Below are 23,401 nucleotides of genomic sequence, written 5' to 3'. Positions count from 1 at the left end.
CAAGCCCGTCCCGCCGGGCCTCCCGTTATTCCTGACGACCATTTTTGTCCCTCTATCGGTCCCTGCTGCCGCAGGCGCTGCGGCGAGGGAGGGATGTCGTGCCCGTAAAGGTTCCAGCCGGTAGAGCTGAGGCCTAAACGGTACTCGGCTTAATTTGGGGGGTCATGTTAATTGTTTGGATGTTCAAGTGACGCAGTTTTTCTTAGCTGTTGATGATGTCGCATTTGCTTTGCTATGGAAGTGTAGCTGTAGTGTATTAAGATCAAAGCAAACGGCAAACAAAGGGTAAGTGTTCTGCTGCTGATTTGGTAGTTGTGCTCACGGGAGCAGCTCAGTGATGTCAGAACGAACACCATTTTCCCCACTGTTTGTAATCCAGACTTTATTTCTTTAAGCTTTTACTATATGAATTTCTCTAGGCCTGAGAGAGTATATCGTTGACACTGTCCCTTTAGTTTGCTAGCAGATGGATTGAAACGTTTGTGTTGTGAACCAGTATTTCTCTTCTTAAGAAGTTATTTATTCTTTCCACCTAATAGCTGTTATGAGGTTTGGGGTTTTTTGTCTCTTGTTTGCATGTCAGTAGCCTGGCACTTAATCCTTTTAAGTTTTCTGCTATATTAAAGCCTGTATCGGCTATCTGAGTTGGTGAGGTGCATTTATTCTGTTTTGTAGATGGTAAACTAAGACAATAAAGGTCAAACATATTCAGGCGTGTGATTGTGCTGATTACTTGCATGACCTGTATATACCCGGTATTACAGATAGTTTTAAAATTCATTTTAGTCACACATTTATATCATTGTGTATTTCAATCCATTTAGAAACCTTTCCATATTATGATTTACTTGCAATCCTAGAGGAACGTTATTTTTGGTAAAATCATGAACAGAAAGCTATTCTTATGAGTCCTCTGTCAGGGCTCAATGCTTTTATGACTGTAACTTTTCTTGGTTTTTTTCCCCCAGGAAGCCCTTACCAGCCGGTAATTGAAGCGTTAGGAAACTATCCACAAAAGAACTTCTACAATGTCGCAAAGCTTGGAGGCGCCAAGTATGGTAATGATACTTCTTAGCTGGTTGTAATTAGGAGGGTACCATTAGTAAACATGCACCACTCACTGCTGTAAAATGTTAGGAGATGCAGTCGTGAACACGTGAGTTCTTAACAGGTATATTTGAAAGCTTATAATTTTCCAGTCTGTTATAGCTCTGTGAAGCTGGTGGAGGTAATCCTTCACATAGGTTTTTTCCAGTAAGGGAGAAAGTATAGGTGTTGCTGGAGTTCTCAGCAATTCTTCAGATCAGAATAACTTCTCTTTTGGAAAAAATGAAGAGACAGAGAACTCCTATGTAGTACTTGAAAATTAAATACAGTTTTTACTATAATTTTGTACTGCTTCTTGGTGCTTGCTAGAACATAGCTTCTACTGCAATTGCTGCAGGAAGATGAGGTTTTGTGATGTTCAAACAATTGCTTAAGCTCAGCGTGTCATTAGTGTGTACTGTAACAGTAAGTGGTATGTGCCAAAAAGACTTTTATTTGGTCTCTGTGCCTGAGTGCCTTTTAAAAAATAAAAAGTAGTGCACATGTGATAGTGGAGGGGAATACATGCAGATGGAGAGAGCTATAGCAGTGTCAGCTGGAGTAGGCTTTACTCTTGCAGGTAACCAAAACATACTTTTATTATTCTCTCCCTTTGTTTCTGTGTTAAACTCATGACATACCTGGGGTACCTGTTACAGACATTTGGGGATTTATTTTTTTTTTTCAGTTTTGGTGTTTTGTAAGGTCTGGATTACTCTCCTTTATTCACAGAATTCACGATGTGTTTCTTAACTAAAAAAGTACCAGTGGATATCTCACTATAAACCTGTATTTGACAGCACTAACTATTTCCTTATTGTTTGAAGGGAAGAGAGAGGGGAGCTAGTGCACAGTGGCTGCTGAACATTCTGTGCCATAGCTGTGAGCTCTTGCAAGTTTCTACGACTTGTAATAATTAAGTTAATCTTTCAGATAAGCGCGTAAGAAGGAGGTAGAATGCTTCAGTTGATGGTTTTGTCCAGGAAGAAGCAGTAGTGTGGTAGTAACAAAACCTGTCAGCTCTACAGCAGTCTCTTGAAAAGTCTTGTGGCAGGAGGGAAAATGTAAACAGAAGATAAACTTGCAAGATATGCCATGAAGCTTAGAGCAGCAGCAGATATTCCTGAAGATATTTGGAGAAGGAGCCTAACTAAACTAGACTGAGTGTCTTTGTCTTCCAATAGAAACTTCTGTGCAGATGTTGGAAGCCTCATATTAACTACATATTAGCAAGGTAGTAAATAAAATTTAGGCACAGTGTGGGACAGCACCAAGAGCAAATCCAGCATCTGGAATTGCTCATTGCATTTGTTGCTGAAACATTAATTTTGGGGTTTATCTGTTTGCCCTCTGCCTTGGGGCTTCTGTCTATGATCTGACAATAAGTGCCTGTGTAAGTTAATTGCATTACTAATGTAAATGTTAATTGATTTATTTGCCAGTTTGCTAGGGAGAATCTGATTTTTCTAGTGTTTAAAGTAGTATTCAGTTATGGGGAAAATGATAGCTAGAAAGAGCTCAGAATGATTTAGGGCAGAGGGGGCATCTGGAGATCTAGTCCAGCCTTGTGCTGGGACTAGAGCTAACTTGGAGAGCCTTTCTTGGCTGAAGCTCCACAAATCTGCGAGGATGGAGATTCCACCACCTGTCTTGATCCTGTTCTTAACCGCCCTCCCTGTGAACTTTCTTTTCCTTGTATCCAGTCGCAGTGTCCCTTCCTGCACTCTGTGACTTTTTTTTTTTGTCCTTTCACTGTGCACTGCTAAAGTCAGGCCTCACTTTTTCTGCAGTTGCTATTAGGTTGCAGATGACTACAGTTAGCTCACTTGGCTTTCTCTTCTCAGGCTGAGCAAACCCAGGTCTCCCAACTGCTCCTGTGTGTCAGGCTCAGCAGCCTCATAGCCATCTTGGAAGGGCCTTTGCTGGATGTGATCTCATTTGTCAAGATCTCCTGTATCCTGGGAGGCTAATGTGAGCTTGCTGGTGCCTGACAGAGAGAAGTGGTCGCTTCTCCATAGCTGATGGCTGCGAAGCAGCCCTTCGGACAGTTGGATTTACCACTGTAAGGATGCACTGTGAATTACTGTAATCCAAGAAAAAGCAAACCAGTTTTCTTCTGATAACTTGGCTGTTAAATAAAGTGAGTGGTGGCATTACAGCTGATTAGACATGTTTTTGATGACATTCTTATATTATTTTGAGTCTAATTAGACAACAGTGGATACTATCTGAGGAAGGCACACAGTGAGAACAGAGTCAGAAAATCCTATATTAATAGTTTATGCCAAACCTCTGGATTAGGTTGAGACCACCAAATCTAACTTTTTTTGTTAAAGCCTGAACTTAATTGTTTTATCTGCTTCTTCCAACTAACTTTTTTTTAATATTTCTCACTGTTCTCGTTGAGTCATTTGCCTGCTTGAATGCTGCTGAAAATAATGGGATTTGGGAGAAATGTAAATTAATCTTTTTTTTTCTTTACAGTGAATAGTTGCCATCTGCTTTTTTTCCTCCTCCCACTTTTTTCGTTCTCATTTCCAGTTCCCTAAATTTTCATGTGCCTGAAAGCTGCTTCTAGGCAATACCTTAATCCAGATCAGTAACAAACTAACTGAAGTAGTGTTTAGTGAAATGTCATTCTTCTTTATATTTTATGAAATGTGTTTAATTTTAGGGCACAGAGCAGAATAGTTTCTGGTCTTCATATCACTGTTTATTTTAAATAAAAAATATTCTGGCATTGGATGCTTTTGGCTTGATATCTCAAGTAATGACATGGTGACATTTACAGTTTAAAATATTTTTGAATATTCTAGTTGTTGCTTTTCACCCACTCTGATCAGTAATCCCAGCTCTAGATTCCTTGCATCTCCCTCCTGCCAGCATGGCATACCTTTTTAAATGTCACTGTCCTAACACAGTGCGGTCAAGCTGCTGGTATCTTCTGTTCAAATCCCATATAACAAATCATCTTCTGCAATGTATACATTATGCAACTCATTGTTCCATATTGTGTAATGAAGATGAAGCCCAAAGGCAACTGGAAAAGCCGGCTGCTGTAGCTCTCATCCTTCCAAGCCCTACCAAAATGTAATTCTTTAGAAATGTGAGATTGTAACTTTTAAAAACTACGTAAGCTGAAAGTGTTGCACTAGTTAAGTCAATTACTTTGCTTTACCCTAGATACTCTGCCTTATTCCATACGAGTGTTGTTTGAATCCAGTATCCGTAACTGTGATGGCCTCCTAGTGAAAGAAACGGATGCTATGAACATCTTAGACTGGAAAACAAAACAGAATAATGTTGAAGTGCCCTTCTGTCCTGCCAGAGTTGTTCTTCAAGACTTTACGTAAGTGTGCGCGCGCGTGTGCCAAAAGCTCTGAAATAATCTGTGTAAACCCACTGAGTTGTACATACAGTTCTTGGGCTTGAAAATAAATAGCACCTAGCCTTCTGATCCTGAAGTGTGTCTCTTTCTCAATAGAAACCTGTCCGCTGCTTCTGCTGTCTGATAATTACGCGTAATGCAAGGACAGGAGTTGTTCCATAGGATACCCTGGGTTTGGTGCAGGTTGGCAAGGCTGAAGCTGTTGGCCTACAAGGAACACTTTACAGGATAAGAGCCAAAACACAAATGGCAGTGGTGACGTTTTGGCTGTAGCCAGATGGCTGACAGTTCATTGAAATAGATAAGAGTTCTTGCTTGAGATAACTGAAGATTAAATATTGCTTACTCCACAAGTATATGTTAGCCAATTGAATCCATGAATAATACATGTATTTAAAATGTAGTCTCTTAGGATATTAACTTTCTTTGTGATATGGGTATGGCATAGCTAAAAGGGCAGTCCTTCAGCAATTTGCAAATACTACATTTAAGCTGTCTCTCTGACTCATTAACTACATTTTTATCAAGAAGCGAGATAATTAAAAAAAGACATTGTGATATTAACAACAAAAAGTAGGTAACTTTGACTTAGCAAGCGAAGTAGGGAAGATTTATATAGTACTGTGTTACATAAAAGATGTACTCCCCTTGGAGTACACTTATCTATGTAATAGCCACAAGAATATTTTTTGTAAAATACCATGAGCTTCAGAAGTGGCTGACTCTAAGAAGAGTAATAACATATGCTAAGGTGTTAACATGTATAGCATGAGCATTGTTTGCAAAGCAAGGTTCTATCGTAAAGGTAGTAAGTATCTAAAAATAAGTTTTGTAGTGAAGTACCATCGTACTTCTGAAGCCTAGCAAGAGAAGAGAGAAATGTAATTCTCCTCTTCAAGATGTTCTTATGTTCTTGTTTGGTATGTTACCTTCAAACATGCTGTTGCTTGTTGTGAACAAGTACCAACTCCATTAACTTTTAAAAATGTTTTCAGTTCTTTAAAATTTAGAGAATAGGACAGTAGGAGTTTATTATCTGAAATAGAATTTAGGTGGAGCTAGACTTAAATAAAATTAAAAAGAAGCTTGTATATTTCAGTGAGTTAATGCCCCATGTTATACTACTTTGTTTTTCTGTTGGTTAGTGGAATTCCAGCAATGGTGGATTTTGCTGCCATGAGGGAAGCTGTGAGAAACGCTGGAGGAGATCCTGTGAAAGTCAATCCTGCCTGCCCGACTGATCTCACTGTTGACCATTCTCTGCAGATTGACTTCAGCAAATGGTGACATACCTCAGTTTTTTGATGAACTATACATTTTTGTCTGATACTTAACTGGATTCGCTCTGGTCTTGGTACTGTCCCATCAAATCACTGGGCATGTGTGGATCCCTGAAACTAGTTCTGATGGTATCTGAAAGAGGGATGGATAAAAATGGATAAAATAACACTCTTGGAGGAGAGAAAGAATGGTGGTGAGGGGTTATGGATGAAGCTGGCTGACAACCAAGTTCTGGGCAAGAGAGAGCTGAAATAACTGGCTCTGTCATGGTTTCCAGAAAATAATGTGTCTTAAGAGAATGAGGTAGAGGGAGTTTGTAATTTTGCTTTGCCCTGTTTTTACTGTTAATGTTAAACAAAACTTTTTTAAAATGTGACTGCCTTGTCACAGCTCCAGAGAAATGGCTTACAGTCCTACTGGATGTACTGAAAGAGTGTCATTTCAGCCCATAGCTTGCAATTGATTTTTTTTTTAAAATGGGCCTGGATTTCACAACAGATTAAAAAAGGCTGCAGATATTTGTGGAGAGAGAAGTGTACCTGTAGGAGTCTGGAAAAGTATTGGGAATGGAAAACTGACAGCCTGGTTTTCCTTTTCTGACAGGCAACAATGTGGTGAAAACAGCCTGGGACTGCATTTTGCTAGAAACATAATATTGCAGAAGAGGAAAAACTAGTGTTTTGTTCAGTGTTTGTTGAAGTAAATGCTAAGTAGATAACGCACCTCCCCTCTGCCTTCTCCCCTGCCTCTCCATCGTGGAGCCTTTCAAACACATGCAGGATTGTGTAAATTACTCTAGTTCTTTGCGAATTTTAAAAGTTCATGGGGAAAAAGCCAGTGGTCAAATGGGCATGTGCGTACGAGTCATTTCTGGAGACCTTCCAAATATGTACAGGATTTCAGTTCGGTTAGTATTTAGAAGTGTGAAGAGCAAGAAGCTACAAATCATTTGTTGTGTTGCGTATGTGTTTCTGTTCTGTGGTCTGTCTGCTCTTGTGTCTGGAGGGACAGCTGATTCGATTGCAGTTAGGCTAGCCTAAAATTATCAGGAAGACCGAGTGTTGGCAAGAGGTCGCAACATGCTGCTTCGTAATGATAAATCCGGTTTCTGTAGTTACACTTTTGGAAGGCTTACAGGATCTCGGCAGCTGCTGGCCTATGATAAGAAACCTTCGCCACAGGGTGGTTTGTGCTGCTTTTTTATAGCTTGCATCTCCTGCTGGTCAGAGGCTCATGGACTAAGTTGGGATTTAGACAAGGTATCTTCCAAGGCCACATAACATCCTGCAGTTGGATAACTAAGTAGCTTTCTGTGTTACTAAAGCAGAAGAAAGCAGTGGCTTTAATTACAAATCAATGATTTGGTAAATACTGAGAGGTAAAAAGTCATTAGCTTTTCACGACAAGCTTTCTTTGCTCTCACGTGAAGACTGAATATAGTACAAATAGAGGGTAGTGTGCTATATCTTTACACAAAAAAACTACTTTTCTGTCTTCTGACTTGAGTCATGCATAAAATTTATCTGAGCCTTTGAGAATTTGTTTAAAAAGCCTAATTAAATAATAAAGTTACATTTCTTTCCTTGAGAAAGCTTTGTCTGTTACAACTTCTCTGGATTTAACAAAACACATACAGTACTGTCTTGAAACATGTTCAGCAAGTCCAACACTTGGATGAGGCTTTACCCATGCCTTGGAAGTTTAAAACCCTGAGTTTAGCCTTTGCAACGGTGTTTATAAAGATTTCTAATCTGTTGTGAACAAATTGAAGGAGTTGTTTATCTGGTGTTAGTCTTCCAGACAATACGGTTCTGTTCACTTATTACCACACTACATTAGTTAACTAAGCTTATCCAGTGGTAGTTTACTTTGCAACAGGGTTGTACTAAAATAACAATTTTTTTCAAATAATGTTTTATAATCTGTTAAAGGGATTGCAAAATACATGGAATGGGGGCAGGGGGATAAAGGAGCAAAATTCCTAATGTCTAAATTCTTCTTCTATTTAATGTTACAGTGCAATACAGAATGCTCCAAATCCTGGAGGTGGCGACCCGCAGAAGGCAATGGCAAAGCTTTCTCCACTTAAAGCACAGCCTCGGAAGCTGCCTTGCAGGGGGCAAACTGGCTGCAAGGGGCCATGTAGCGCCGGAGATTCAAGCCGCAACTCAGGACAATTTTCTGCGCAGATTGAGAACACGCCTATCCTCTGTCCTTTCCATCTTCAGCCGGTGCCTGAGTATGAAAACTTCCTTTTTTTTTAATTATTTGCACCCTTCTGTGTTGTTAAGCACTGTGTGTGATTCCTCCCCCCCTTCCCCCCCCAAACATCCTTTTGCACTCTTCACATGCACCATAGACAGGTTTCAAGCAGATTTGAATTAGCCTGAATTTTTTTTTTTTACAAGGGCTTTACTAAAGACATTGCAGATGGCCAGTTATGTGACTCATGGCTGTGATTGTTAAATTAAATTTTGAGACTTCCCTCGTTTCTTTACAAGGACAACAAAGCATAGGAGTAATCCTGTATATGTTACAGAGTAAACCTCAATGAATAAATCAGTGAAGCATTGATTTATTTCTAAAAGTAAATTTCAGGTTTTCTGTCGGAACTTTTTAAAAGTTTCTGGCTCTTAAAGAAGAACTAAACTAGACTATACATCATCGCCCAGCCCCTGTGGAATCTCACAGTCCATCTGTCATTGAGTTGAAATTCAGTGTATATTCTGCCTGTATATAATGGCCCAGGGGGACCTCATCTATCTGCCTCTTCCAGATTTTGATTGTTGTTACCATCGCATACCATTCCATCTATGACAATTACACGTAATCATCCTCCTCTTCCGGGTGCCACCTCTTTTCTCTGGTAGACTGCTCAGATCCCTATCTTCCCCTACCTGACAGGTGTAGAATTTAAAAGCTGATCAAACCTGTATCCCACAGTGATAGGGTGCCGATTGCCTTGGTAATTGTATAGATACGCAAATATTCTTGCTAAGTACAGGTGTAGGAGTGCAGAATTAGTGATGTTTTCAGCAGTATTGGTGCTTGTGGCACCAAAACAGCAGTCATATTTATTAAGCTGCAGTGTGAATGATGACTGTCCCTCAGGGCTTTGCAAAGCAGCGTAGCTGCTAACCTCCTGAGACTGCAGAGAAGAAAGGGAAGGGTCATGATGTAAAATACACTTCTAGAAGATTGAGGACTTCTTTCCTTCCTGGTACAAAGCAAGTGACCACCCTCTTAAAGCAGAGGTTATTCCTCTTAAGCTGTGGATTACTCCTTTATAATGAGTATCAGTGTCTTAATAAATAACCATTATTAAGAAGAGATGGTTCATTTCATGAGACTGTATTGACGAGTACTTGTGAAGAAAAAATTGTAGCTTGGGGGCAAAAAATACAGAAATGGAGGACAGTTACAGTTGCCCTGATGTTCTACTCAGCCGCTGAAGAGCTAGTACTGAATGTGGAGAGTGTTTTTTACATGAACTAGTGAATATCTTGGTTCCTTACCATAACTGAATTTTGAGGTGTGCAACCTGTAAGACTACTGATGAGGCAGGGAAAGCTTCTGTGTATTGTAGTACCTGCTGGGAACAGATCTCTTAAAATGAGTATTTTTGAGATCAAATGCTTTAGGCAAACTATACCTTGAATAAACATGTTCTCAAGCACAGCACAGATGAAATCAGTTATCTTTCACTGTTTACAGAAAGCTTGCTGCAAGGAAGGAATGATCTTTGTTCTAATAAACTGCTTCAAATTTTGCTGCAGGCTTAAATGAGTCTTTCATCAAACAAGCAAAAATAACAACTTGTTCTTCTGTAATTTGAAATAAATTATGACAGTGCTTGTAAACTTCGTATCTTCCTAGGCCTGAGACAGTATTGAAAAATCAAGAGATGGAATTTGGCAGAAATAGAGAGAGGCTTCAATTTTTTAAGGTATGTTTGTGTACCTGTGGGCTTTCTATTGTCTTGTGTTTTGGTGGTTTTAAGAGCTTGCTCCATTTGTCCACCAGTGTTCAGGTTTAGATGGCAACTTAAATGTAATTTAACTGGATGTGTCAGACTCTCAAATCTGAATTTAATATGGGAACAGAAAATTGGCTAATAACATGGTTTATGACTTTAAAAACTTTTAAACCAGGTTAGGCAGCAGAGGTTCTAAATCTAGGTGTTGGTTAAAGGGGAGATATTTTTTTGTAATTCTAACTTGAAAAAGTTCATACTGTTTGATTTCGTTCTTGTCAGTGCGAAAGCAGAGGACAAAGTAGATATTTATGAAGTGTTAGTCTTTTTAATGCTTCTTAACAATCCAAGTGCCTTAGGTCACAACGAGTATCTGGATAAAAGGTTCATTTATCCATCCTGCTGTTACACATCTGACTGAAGTTGGAAGCGTTGCACAGAAGCCGCTGTTGAGATGTTGCTGCTCTCAAGCCAGGCAGCAGTGCTGGTCAACTTGTTAATGGAAGTCTTGTGTGGTGAACACTGGCTTCTTTGTTGCTAGACAGAGATCTGCAACATTGGTATTTGATCTTCATCCACTGATTTGACATGGTGTAGAAATCCGATGCAATGATCTAGAAATCTTTTCTTATAGGTAGACTAGGAGGTTTTGTTCTGAAAGTTGCAAATTAGCTTTTACCTCATGAAAGAGGGAGACTGCCAAGCTGAATTTTGTTAGAAGTTTCCACATCCACTTTAAATCCAGCATCCTGAGTTTACATGTAGCAAGGCGCTTCTCTAAATCGTATCTTCAGTCTCACCCAGGAGTGTAAAACCTAAACTCAAGCCTGCTATAAATGCAAGTGCTTAGGTTTTGTTGCCTAAATACAAGTCTTAGTTGTGCTTGAAATCAGTTGTGTGAACTGGAAGGCAAGATATTTATCCAGCCCTGCTTTTGAAAGGTAGGTGTGGCTTCCTGATTCTGCCGTTGCCAAGAACTGAACGAGTGGTTTGATAGTGATTAAGAATGTATAGAATCCAAGGGGATCGCGTAGCTCGCTCTGCCGAATGAGCGAAAGCCACTTGTGTAAATAGCAAGTACTGTTTTATTGCATGTTAGTTGTGTCATTTTAGCTACGTTCTAAGAATTGAATATACCTTTGAAAAAAACCTCAACTTTTTTTTTTTGAAAAATTGCAGTGGGGTTCAAAGGTTTTCAAGAACGTTTCCATAATTCCACCTGAGACTGGAATGGTGCACCAAGTTAACTTGGAATATCTGTCAAGAGTTGTTTTTGAAGTTAAAGATTTCCTATATCCAGATAGCGTGGTTGGCACAGATTCTCATACAACCATGGTAAATGGCTTGGGTATCTTGGGCTGGGGTAAGTATGCAAAGAATAACTTGATAGCACCTTGAAAGGCCCGCTAAAGCATTACTGAGAAATACTATCTTCCCGCTGGCTATTTCTGTCGCGGGCATAACAAACTCTGTCTTGAATTATTCTTCAGAATGTTTTTTGCCTAAGAGTAATCTCAACTAACATTTCTTTCCATCAAAACCTGCTTTTTGTAATGTAAAGAGAAAATAGCCAAAACCCAATTGATATTCAAATAAGTGCTGTTTGTACTTGTGGTATAAAACTTTTATGAAGGTTTCTTTTCTCTTGGAAAGTTAATTTTAGAAATAAAGTATTTTCTGGCCAACTGTGAAGTCTAACTTCAGCAGTAGTCTTGCTTGATTTTATCTTTCTTGTACAAATATTTAACACAGAACTTCTACGTTTCTTGCTGTACCCTTTAGGCTTAATAGGAAAGGCTTTATTAGATTTTTAGGACCTCAAGATATTTCATGTCGGTTACTTCAACTGATGAAAAGCAACCTAATATTCTCCTTCCAGGTGTTGGGGGCATTGAAACAGAAGCAGTGATGCTGGGGATGCCGGTTACGCTCACTTTGCCTGAGGTGGTTGGGTGTGAGCTGACAGGCACAGCCAGCCCACTTGCTACGTCCATAGATATTGTTCTAAGCATTACAAAGGTAAGGGAGTGTTCAGACAAAGCGAAGTTTGTCGCCAAGTTCTACCAGAGATGTTTGAGAACTGAATTAAATGCTGGGAGTATTTTTAGAGCTCTGCCTTTACTCATGGCGGTGCAGAAAGATACAGATAATCTCTAACCATTTTTATTTGATAGTTCTCCAAAGTAGTGGTTTCTTCTTTTCCCTCTATAATGGTTTACTTTCAGGCTCTCTTACTAAAAAATAATAATAAAAAAAAAAAAAGGTATGTGCAGGAGTGCGAAGCCCTGTTTTCCGTTTTTCTCCTATTGACAGCATGTAGGCTTGTTCTGTAGGTCAGAAACTTTTTCTGGATACCCTTTTTGTTCTAAAATACTCCTGCAAGACACAAAGGCTCTCTGTGGTTGTAAGCTGGTATACCTCAAGAATGTATTTTCTGAAGACAGGGTTTTTCCAGGGTGGCACAACCTGTCACTGTTGTGGTAGGTGAAGAGCTGCGATTGCTTTACAAATACAGTCGTCTTTCTGGCGTGACGCTTTAAGCAGTGTGTATCTGTTTTTGACTAGTGAATCTGAAGAACTCAACTGCAGCTGGAGGTGTCTTATGTCAACTTCCAATGTAGATTTTTAGAACCCAGTATGCTAATGGGCCTTGGGGGTTGTTTTTGTAGGCGTAGGCCTTAAGGTTTCAGCTTTTTGTTTTAAATGTTCACGACTAATTGCTAATTGCGGATTGTTGCAACAAATGTTGCTTGCGTTGTACCTCTTCACATAACAAATGTTGTTGTTGTGTGTTTTTTTTTAAACAGCATCTTAGGCAAGCTGATGTTGCTGGAAAATTTGTTGAGTTTTTCGGGAGCGGAGTTTCCCAGCTGTCTGTAGCAGACCGAACCACAATAGCAAATATGTGTCCTGAGTATGGTGCTATTCTGAGCTTTTTCCCTGTTGATAATGTGACATTGAAGCACTTAAAGCATACAGGTAAGGATGAAATTAAACCAGTATGTCACTGTAATAGTGTTTTAGCTATCTGGCAGGATGTTTTTGCTTAAAACTCCTTAGTTCTTAAACAGTGATTTTTCTGCACGAGTTCTGATGTGAATTTAATGTATAAAGTTCTGCTGTACAGTCACAGGCCGTGTTATGGGATATACTTGGCTACAAGTTTGATCCTGTAGAATCTCATGCATCCAAGTAATACCTACCACAAGAATTGTACTGTACCTGTTGGCTAGTTCTGTGGGACGCTTCGTATGTGGCGTCTGAGTTATTTACTTGCTTTATTGGCGCGTGTGTTTTCTTGTGGCCTCTTTTGTCCCCATATATTTAAGTGAGGCTGCAGTTTTTATATGCTCAACACTGGCTATGGATAGCTGACTTGCCCTTGAGGTTTGTTTCCAGTCTGGTTCATTTGACTAATACCTGATTTACCAACATTGTGTTATTTTTCAACATCCAGAGTCCTTGTTTTTCAAAGAATATGTAAACCTTTAAAAGTATTGAGAAAATTCCTACTTACATTTTGAAAAATGTGTGGAATATAAGTCTTGATATGAAATTAATCCTTTAACCACCTGTAGATTCCTTAAAAAATCAAAACCTGAAGTGATTAGAAATAAGTGAAACAGCAAAATAAATCACAACAAGTTTCTAATTTGTTTCGCAATGATTTCCCCCCCCCTTTTAAGAGCGTTATTTTGCTGACATTTCAAGCTAAGCTAGAAGGATGTAAATTCCTTATCAAGCTACTGCAAATAGAGAAAGCTACAGGATAACAGACATCAAAAAAACCTCGTTCACAGTAGTAAGCCTTTCTGAAACTGAAATTTGTCACTTTTAAATACGAGTTAAATAGTTTTAGTAACAAACATGTTTTGTCTGGTCAGTGCAGGGCAAATGAAACATTTTCTACCAGTAGCCAGTAATACTGGCTGTTATCAACTAAGCATGTGATCTGTATTAAACAAGTAAATCTTAATAGAGAAAAGCTTTATGAACTTCAGGGACAAATCTGTTAATTTAACTAAAGCTACCACTGCAAGAGTTGGAACATCTTATTTTGTTCCTTGATATAAGAAGAAAAGTTAAGGTGATTTTTTTTTTTATTATTTTAAGAAGTATTTTAATTTGTGTCTCACTCCTAAATAGCTCCTGGAGGTTGAGGTACAGAATGGTGTGCCTTCAAAAAAAATACTTTGACGTTTAAGGATAAATTTGATATGCTTCAAACAGCTTAATTTCCAAGAATTGTATGATTTGCTTTACTGTTTTTTTTAATGTGGCTTTTCTCATGTTTTAAATTACCTCCTTAAGGTTTTGACAAAGCCAAGCTTGAAGTCATGGAAGCATATCTTAAAGCTGTGAAGTTATTTAGGAATGATGAGAGTTCTTCTGGAGAACCTGAGTATTCCCAGGTATGCTTGAAATAACTTGCTTCTGAGTGTTTGATTCTCATAATAAATAACTACTGTTGACTTAATGATTTTGTCTCTGGTTGTAATTTTTATTGCTTTAATAAAAGTTGCATTTATTAACTCACGATTTTGAGAAGCAGAGTACTTTTGCAAAATATAGAGGGGGTGGGGGAAAGAAGGGAAGTACAACAATGTTCATGTCAGCTAACAGTTACTGTATTCCTGCCAATCCTGAGTGATCAGGTAAGTTTTACAGAGTTAGAAAAGTTAGGGGTAACGTTAAAACACTTTGAACAAGATGAATAGCCTTGTACAATGAGCAGTTTTAAAAATGGAAGCCCACATTTTTAATGTCTCAGAACATTCAGATTTTAAACAAAAGAGGTCCTGGATGTCTTGAGTATATTCAATGTCCTGTTGGGCTGGGATTGATAATGCATGCTTTGTCTTTGTTTCTTTTTTTTAGGTAGTGCAAATTAGTCTAAGTTCTATAATTCCGTATGTCAGTGGCCCCAAGAGGTCCCAAGACAGAGTGGCTGTTAATAACATGAAAAGTGACTTCCAGGCCTGCTTAAATGAAAAGGTTTGTACAACTGATGTACTCTTCAAAAGGTACTTCGTATAATGTACATGAATAAATGTTACCTTACTTCTTCCTGGCATACCTGCTGAGGTCTCTTTTATTGCTATATAAAACAGCTTTTCCAGTGATACTCTTTCCTGCTTGACAAGCATCCTGAGGAGAGTAGCTGGTAAATCATAGCTGTGTTTGTCAGGAACATGAACTTCCAAAAATCCTTAATTTCACAGTTTAGATCGCTAGGGAGGAAAAACTTGTTAACTGCTAAGTCGTGTAATCTTGGGAAACATTTTCTCATTTTCAGAGTTATTTTAAAAGCTGTCTTTTACTTAATTTCCAAAACAGAATTACCATAAGAAAAGAAAACTCATCACATCTTAAAGGCGGTGCAGAAAGAATTCCAAGATCTGTAGCTAATCATTGTGCTGTGTTCTTAAGGAATGCATCTTCATTTTTAGTGTTTATTGTTAAAGTTGAAGACTGGCAGCAGCATTAGAAACATACGCACTTAGACACTCTGTAAAACCTCTTTCTGTTGGTTTTAGCACTTCTGGCTTGTGACAAGGTATATAATACAGGATAATCAGTTGTGCTAGAGAGAGAAGTCATACTGATCGTGGATCACAGAACAGCTGAGGTTGAAAGGGACCTCTGGAGGATCACTGAGTGCTGAAGAGCTGGAGGGTGTGAAATGTTAGTAGACCTAGTCTGCTTTTAGTTACCATCCTCTTCCAATTAAAATCTTGGGTATTCTTCTAATTCAGAAACAAGGACTGTCCAGAATTAGACATGTACTTGTAAGGGATTCTTCTTTCACATCTAGCAGGAAAGTAGCGTGGTATCAACGTGCTTTCATTTAGCATTTGTTCACAATTGTTGCAAAGTTAAAGCAGTTATGAAGAACGAAGGATGAGACCACCATAGATACAGAGAGAGGCGTGAACTGAGGACTGCTTTTAAAATCTGTTTAAGGGTTCCAGATGGGACAGCTGAGTATTTTAAAATGAGAGTTCACTTGGTTTTGCTGTAATATCATACTTTCTGTACTATAATAACCACTAACGTGCATTTTTGTCATCCAGTCTGGTGTTAAAGGGTTCCAGATTGCAGTTGAGAGACAGAATGACATTGTACCTGTTCAGTATGAAGGAAACGAATACAAGCTATCTCATGGCTGCATTGTCATTGCTGCAGTAATCAGCTGTACAAATAATTGTAACCCCTCGGTCATGCTTGCTGCAGGTATGTTGTGACTAGTGACAACTAACTTGATCTCCATGGTGCTCCCATGTTTACACAGCCTTTACCTTCATTTTTGTAGGTTCCTGGCAATGACGTGACTTAAGGGTTTAAAACTGTTAATGTTCTGGAGGTTATATAATGAAAGTTACTTTTAAATAATACAGTCTCAAAATTTGTGTCATAAAGCAGTATTAATGATGGCAATTACGAAATATTTACATTTGGTAGTATTTCAACAGGTAACCAGTTCTAGGGCTGCCTTCAGATGGATGCACATATTGACACAGTCGATGCAGGAGGTGGCCTTTAGCTTTAACTCCATCCTAGATGATGGTAGCTTGAAACCACAGTTAGCCGCAGAGTCTGGAAGGAAAATCCATATTGCTGAACAGTTGTTCTGTGCTTTAGCTGCTAGTGAAGGAGTATGTGCCCTACCTTCACAAGCCGCACACAGTTTTCCCAGACAGTTAATCCTCTCTTGGGCCTTGCTTTCTTCTTTTGAGCCCCTCTGTGGCCAAGGCAAACTTCCCTTTGAGGCTGTGGCCTGTATCAGAAGAAGAATAATAAATGGATTTGCACTGTCAGCTAGAACATGGGAAAGATTTTCCTTATGGAAAAGAAAATGGGCATCTACATTATAGGAATGGGAACACAAAAAGCTGACTGGTTTTCTTATGAGTTAAGAAACTTTATTCAGGCAAGTAGTTGCTTTAATAATTTAATAAACTGAAGGTCTACTCATCCTCTGAGGTTTTTTTTATGCTTAATTTAACTAAGGTAGCATCATTTAGACGTTCTTTTAAGGGATATACAAAACATAAGTTGTCTCTCTTTCTTTGGTAGGACTCCTGGCAAAAAAAGCTGTTGAAGCTGGCCTAGTGGTTAAACCCTACATAAGAACCAGTTTATCACCAGGCAGCGGAATGGTTACACATTACCTCAGTTCAAGTGGAGTACTACCATACCTCAGTAAGCTTGGGTAAGTTTTGACTCCTATGGTGTTTGTCGTCTTAGAAAAATAGTACACAGGGGTTTTATACAGGTTGATAAATATGGTTGCTCTTCATTTGGTGTTGGATAATTCTTACCTTTAAATGGATTGTCTCTTCAACTACTTGCTGACTTAGTTGTGTTATAGTCCATGTTATTTACACCTTAAAATTACTATGTGTAGATCTCTACCTCATCTGAATGTTTTTTTTCCAGTAGCGACCTACTTAATTGTAAGTGCCTTATAGCACAGGATGCACTTATTCATATATTTTAGAAGTGGAAGCTGGGTGTAAATTTGTCAGGACAGTCTGTATTAATCTTTTCTTAACACTGTTGTGGGTTGTTCAGCATGTTTTTGGTTGCTCTGTAGCAGTAACAATTAGATTATGTTCATAATTCTATAACAGTGCCCAGCTGTGCTGTGTGAGGAATAGTACTGCCTTTGCTTTGCCATTACTTGTGGAACTAACAACATCTTGGGATTTTATTTGACTTGATCGATTACAAAAGTGTGACCTTGTATCTTCCTGCTTGCATCAGTGAGATGTAGTGTCTGCTGTTCGCTCCCTAAAAAGTCTAATTGTCATGGAGGGGGGGGGAATCTTCTTAGGGATTGCTAATAAAAGAAAAAGCTGTTTTGCTAACAAATTGCTTGTGATCATTTAAGGTGCTACTTGGTTGTTTTTTTCCAATGTAGGTTTGAGGTTGTCGGTTATGGGTGTTCAACCTGTGTTGGAAACACTGCCCCCTTGCCAGAAGCCATCAGGAATGCAATAAAACAGGTAAAGCTCTAAGGCTTGTTGAGTTCAGAAATGTAGTTCTCACCTAGTTAGACGATCAAGAAATAGAGTAACCCATGCAAAATATGCTTTATTGTTGGTTTGGACTTTGCATCATGTTTTTGGACGCTGTATGTCAGAGGGAGATAGTGGTCATTCATTCCTATGTAAAATAAACATATTAAATAGTATTTGTAGCATACAGATATAAAGTAGGAGATAAATACATGGGATATAGTCTTATGGAGGATATAACGTGTAGATTTTTGTATCATAAGAGGAGGATTTTAAAGAGCTATGTGCTTCTCTGATTTTAACCTGCAGCATCTAAACAGCTGCAGCATTTTTGTCCTGTGAAGTGGAAGGAAAATAAAAGAAATAAAAGGCAGGAGAAGAGCTCACTAAAGTGACTGCAGAACACATCAGAGGGTCAAGAGTGAAAAGGAGGAGGAGGAAGGGTAGTGGGAGAGAACAAAATGCCTTTAAATTGAAGTGTTAGAATAAATATTTGACACGGAATGCTAAAAGCACATCTGGCTGACTTCAACAGCTTGTGCTATTCTTCAGTTGACTACCACAAAGTCCTAGAAAAACATATGTGGGTCTGCCTTTCAGGGTGATATAATTGCCTGTGGAGTATTATCTGGAACAAAGAACTTTGAAGGACGTCTCTGTGACTGCGTCCGTGCCAACTACCTTGCTTCTCCACCGCTAGTAGTTGCTTATGCTATTGCAGGCACCGTTAGAATAGACTTTGAAACAGAGCCTTTGGGTAAGCATTTCCTTACGTTTTACATTTCTGCATCTAATGCATACGTAGAAGAGGCTTATTCATGTGCATTTCAGCATACAAACCCTGTATATTTGAAGAGAAGGCGCAGTCATAATTTGGTGTTGCTCGTAGCTAAAGCAAAGCATCCACTTAACAGGTGAAATTCTTGGTGTATCTGGTACCATCTCTGAAGACCTGAGTATATACATATTTACAGTCTAATATAAATATCAAGTCTAATCTTTTATTCTTTAAAATCACTCTTCTGTTTAAAATCTTACTCAGGCACTGGCTTTAACGGCGAAAGTATTTACTTACGAGATATTTGGCCTACCCGAAGAGAACTTCACACAGTGGAGGAAGAGTGTGTGATATCATCCATGTTTAAGGAATTGAAAGAAAAAATGGAGGCAAGAATGCTCTTTAGTTCTACGTAACTTAAAGATTGCATTTCATTCTAGCTTTATAATATCTTCCAGTTGAATATGATTGGTTTGTCAGTTATTTCCCTTACTGTGAAGGAGGACTTAACTGAGATGGATGCTTGTATTAAATATTGATTCTTAAGTAATATCCAGTAAGGTAACTTGTAGTATGTAATAGAAATTAAACAGAAAATCACCAGTAAGTCTTTGGTTTCACAATGTAAAGAAATCGTAAACCAATTTCTCTTGTTCTTTTTGGTTAATTTTCTTTTTTGTAGAAAGGAAACAAACGATGGAATTTACTGGAAGCTCCTGAGTCAACTTTATTTCCCTGGGATTTAAAATCTACTTATATCAGATGTCCTTCTTTTTTTGATAAACTTGTAAGTACATTGGATCTATCCACCAGATTGTATGCATTACATATAAGTCAAGGAATAGCTATTCCAGTAAAGCTTCAATGTTTCGGTTACAGATTTGATTATCACTAATATTTCTCAGTGTGTTAAATACTATTTGTATCTGTGGAATGAGTGGAGCCTGTACCTCAGTGTGCCTTCATATATTGCCGATACATTTTATATCTCTAAGCATCTTGGAAGAAAAATGTGTTTCTTATTTTTTTGTTGTTGTTTCCCCCTGCCACCCCTTCCCTTTGAGGCCAAAGAACCGGTTTCACCACAACTGATTGAAAATGCCCATGTCTTGCTCTATTTGGGAGATTCTGTAACCACCGATCACATATCCCCTGCTGGAAGCATTGCAAGGAGTAGTGCTGCTGCTAAGTATCTGACCAACAAAGGGTAAGGACTTCTCGCATGAAGCAGCTCTAATGCTATCGGGGGACTGCTTCATGTGCCAAATAATGGATCGACACTGTTGCTGTCCTTTGTAAACGCCTGCCTGCAAAAAGGGGAGAGTATACATGGATAAGCAAAATAGTAAGCGTTACTGGCATTGTAAGTAATCGCCTGTCTTGCAATCCCAGTAATCGCCTTTCTTGCAGCCTCTAAGGTTACAACAAACAGCTGACACATACTCCTGAGGAGCTCTTGTTACATGCATGCCACAAGAAAAATAATTTACTCATTTACAAATCGGGTCGCTGATTTTCTGTTAATGTGAGGGTAGTCCCTGTTACTGTCACTGGCCTCAAGAACAGTCAGATAAATGCACCAAACAGATCAGAAGCTCTAGAAACACTGTGTCAGCGAGCATCCTGCAGCAGCAGCGAGTGCCTTTCACCTCTGCTGAAATCTTAGAAAGACACAGAACACAGTGCAGGGCGAGCTATTCAGTGGCACCCCTTGGCTGTATGTTTTGGAAACTACATTATTGTGCTATATTGCGAAGGTGTATTATCATTATTACAGTATCGGTGAAGTAGGACAAAATCATAGCCTGTGGTCTGGACTCTTCTTTCTAACTTTTGCGTTCAGCCTGAATGAGTAATGTTACAAGGAAGAAAAGAATGAATAGGCCTTTAATCCCCGGATGGTCGTTTGATTTATGAGTAAAACTCTCATTTTGATACAATGCTTGTTAATATTCTGGTAGAGGTAAGAGGATTAGTAAACAGGGTTGTTTCCTGGAACAATCTCCCCATAATTCTTTAAGTACCATACTGCTTATAGCACTTTATCATGAAGTCACAGAAAATTAATTTAAAATTGCAGCTTTCCTCATGAATAATCTAGCAATGGTGTACACATTTTGTTCATGATTTCTAATAATTACATTTGCTGGATGAATAGTTCTTTACATCTTGCACTGAAAACTTAAAGATGCTGCAGTAATTGTTATAAAAGTTATAGTATCGTTTTAAACCAGATGAATTTAAAATAACTGATTCCCCTTTAAATACTCTTTTTATTCTAGTCTCACACCTCGTGAATTCAACTCTTATGGAGCTCGGCGAGGTAATGATGCTGTGATGACAAGAGGTACCTTTGCAAATATCAAGCTTCTGAATAAGTTCATAGGAAAACCAGCTCCTAAAACAATTCACTTCCCATCGGGACAAACGGTAAAAACATATTTGTTTGCATGGCTACTCTGAAATTGTGGTGTGGATTTAGAACTCGCTCAAACTATTTCACTTTTGTTATTCCACAGCTAGATGTGTTTGAAGCAGCGGAGTTGTACCAGAAAGAAGGCATCCCTGTAATTATTCTAGCAGGAAAGAAGTATGGACTGGGTAGCTCAAGAGACTGGGCTGCAAAAGGGCCTTTTTTACTGGTACTACTGGTTTGTTTGGTTTTGGGATGTGTCTTTTGTGTTTTCTGGAAATACCTAAAAACACATTGTTTAGTTTTGGACATGAATGTGTTTAGAAACTGGCCTCAATCTTAGATATAATACCACGTTTTGCTTTTAAAGGTGTCTCAATATTTCTTTGCTAGAGTCTTCATAGAAGAGAATCACTAGTCAGAATAAATCTGACTTTCCTAATTACGTAACTTGCCACCTTAGACTCCAGACTTTGAGATAAATTAGACATTTATCTAGTGCTGACCTCTGTTTGGTCTCTGTGGGGTATTAAGTATCTAGCTATTGGAGACTAATTTCCACTAATCTCCAGAATATACTCGGAGTCAGCCATTTATTCATGTGGAGCGATGGAAGCAGCTACATTTGGTCTGGGATTTTCTGCCTGCTAGCTACTGCATGGTTACTGTCTGTTACATACCTCCATTTCACACTCTGTGGGCCTGCTCTGGCTTACTTGCTTTCATCTAGTTGTCAAGCTAAAAGATGTTACCTCCCTACTTACAGGACTCATACAAAGCACTCTCTCTGCTCTTCAGTTTGAATTGCACGATTTTGGACATAATATGTATTTGAAGATTACTTCTGCATTTCCCTCTGACTACTGTGCTGAAATAGAAAATTGTCTTTTTGCAGGGTGTGAAAGCTGTCCTGGCTGAAAGCTATGAGAAGGTTCATAAAAGTCAGCTGATTGGAATTGGCATAGCTCCACTTCAGTTTCTTCCTGGGGAAAATCCAAGTACTTTGGGTCTCACTGGCAGAGAGCAATTTTCTATATTGTTCCCTCCAGAGCTGTCGCCAGGAATGACTTTGGATATTAAGGTATCTCTGCAGTATTTCTCTTATTTCACTGTTGGATGTGCTGATGATTGAAAGCATGGAAAGAAAACTTAATCCTGATGATTGAAAGCAGGAAAAAACAAAACTTAATTCTGTTTGAAAGTAAGCTTATAAAGTCTTGCCTGAAGTTTGCCATGGCTATTGAAGTTTCCCAAAGTACATGTACACGTGTTCTTTCTATGCAACTTTTTATGTAACCTGAAATTCTTGGTTGTTCTTGCGGGCATTGGTTTCCCCCCTCATGGGCACTGTGTTAGGTAGAATTGAGTCTCCTCTCTCAGGCCCTTTTAAAGACCAGGGTGTGACTATTTGTGAGAGGATTCAGCTTTCCATTCTGTGTAAAGGAACCGTATGCCTGTAATAACACGCTTTGTGCCACCTCAGGGAAATGGCCTTTTTTGTGTTGTCAATAGGTACGTAGCATGCTCCCGGCTGGATTAAACTCTGCAGTAAAATAAGCCGTCATTCTGTTCCCACCAGTAGCAGATAAGCGGGTTGAATTTGCTTGTGTTCAACAAAACTTGGGATTAGAACATTAACTGAGAATAAGCAAGGAGAGGTGAAAGCCAGACTCTTAATTGGTCTCTCTTTATTGCTTTTGTTTTGAAGACAAGCACTGGAAAAGTATTCAGCGTGATTGCCTTGTTTGAAAACGACATGGAGATAACTTTATACAAATACGGTGGAAGTCTAAACTTCGTGGCACGAAGATTCTTATAGTGGCTACTGACTCTGTGGGTACCTTGCGTAACTGGTAATTCTGAAAATGCCTTGTGTGAACCCAGGAATCTGTACTGTGGAACTGCAAACAGTCCTAGTGTGCTCCAAGTTACTTCGTCCATGGATGTAAAAGATTGTGAATCATTGTAACTGCAACAAGATCCTTCCTGATTTTAAATAATATTCTAATGGTGCTATTAAACATTGCTAAAATCAACATGTGTATTGTGGCAGAGAGCTGTAAGTATGGAGGGGATGTTTTATCAGACCATTTTGTAAATAAACAATGCGAAATCTGAAACTGATTGTGCTGAAGATTATTATGTAAGAAGATTTTCTGCAGTTGTTTCCACTCAGTTTTTGCACCTGTAAATCTGTGTACTGCTGTTTGTTGGTCTAAGGGTAGCAGATGGTATGGAATGTTAAAGGCCAAACAGATTCTTTTTTTTTTTTTTTTAATCCAGAGCTTAAAACAGATAGTCAGTTTTGAATTTCTTGCTTTTTAGGTTATGGGCTGAACAAAAAGCAGTCCTCCTGATGCCCATGGTATCCTGTGTCACAGATCACGACTTTCTTACCTTTATTAAGGGATTATATTTCATCTGGATCCAGATTTAAAACTGCTCATGATATGAAATAGTG

At 38.8% G+C, this 23,401-nt stretch overlaps 1 protein-coding gene across 1 annotated transcript; it reads left to right on the top strand.

Annotated features, from left to right (window-relative positions):
- Positions 1-968: 968 nt before the first annotated feature.
- On the top strand, positions 969-23,060 carry IREB2 (iron-responsive element binding protein 2; the record flags this gene model as incomplete). The annotated part of the gene is made up of 21 exons (XM_010295090.1): positions 969-1,058; positions 4,270-4,435; positions 5,620-5,757; positions 7,773-7,994; positions 9,632-9,701; positions 10,908-11,091; positions 11,608-11,747; positions 12,536-12,707; positions 14,040-14,140; positions 14,607-14,723; positions 15,803-15,962; positions 16,806-16,941; positions 17,653-17,737; positions 18,350-18,506; positions 18,792-18,916; positions 19,210-19,314; positions 19,592-19,734; positions 20,810-20,957; positions 21,047-21,169; positions 21,836-22,021; positions 22,649-23,060. Coding segments are annotated over 21 exons (2,879 nt in total), but the record flags the coding sequence as incomplete, so codon positions are not given.
- Positions 23,061-23,401: the final 341 nt, after the last annotated feature.

Source organism: Phaethon lepturus, unplaced genomic scaffold (assembly GCF_000687285.1).
Source record: "Phaethon lepturus isolate BGI_N335 unplaced genomic scaffold, ASM68728v1 scaffold53490, whole genome shotgun sequence".
Lineage (NCBI taxonomy): Eukaryota > Metazoa > Chordata > Aves > Phaethontiformes > Phaethontidae > Phaethon > Phaethon lepturus.
The sequence above is the reverse complement of the archived record's forward strand: the minus strand, read 5'-3'. Positions and strand labels throughout refer to the sequence as shown.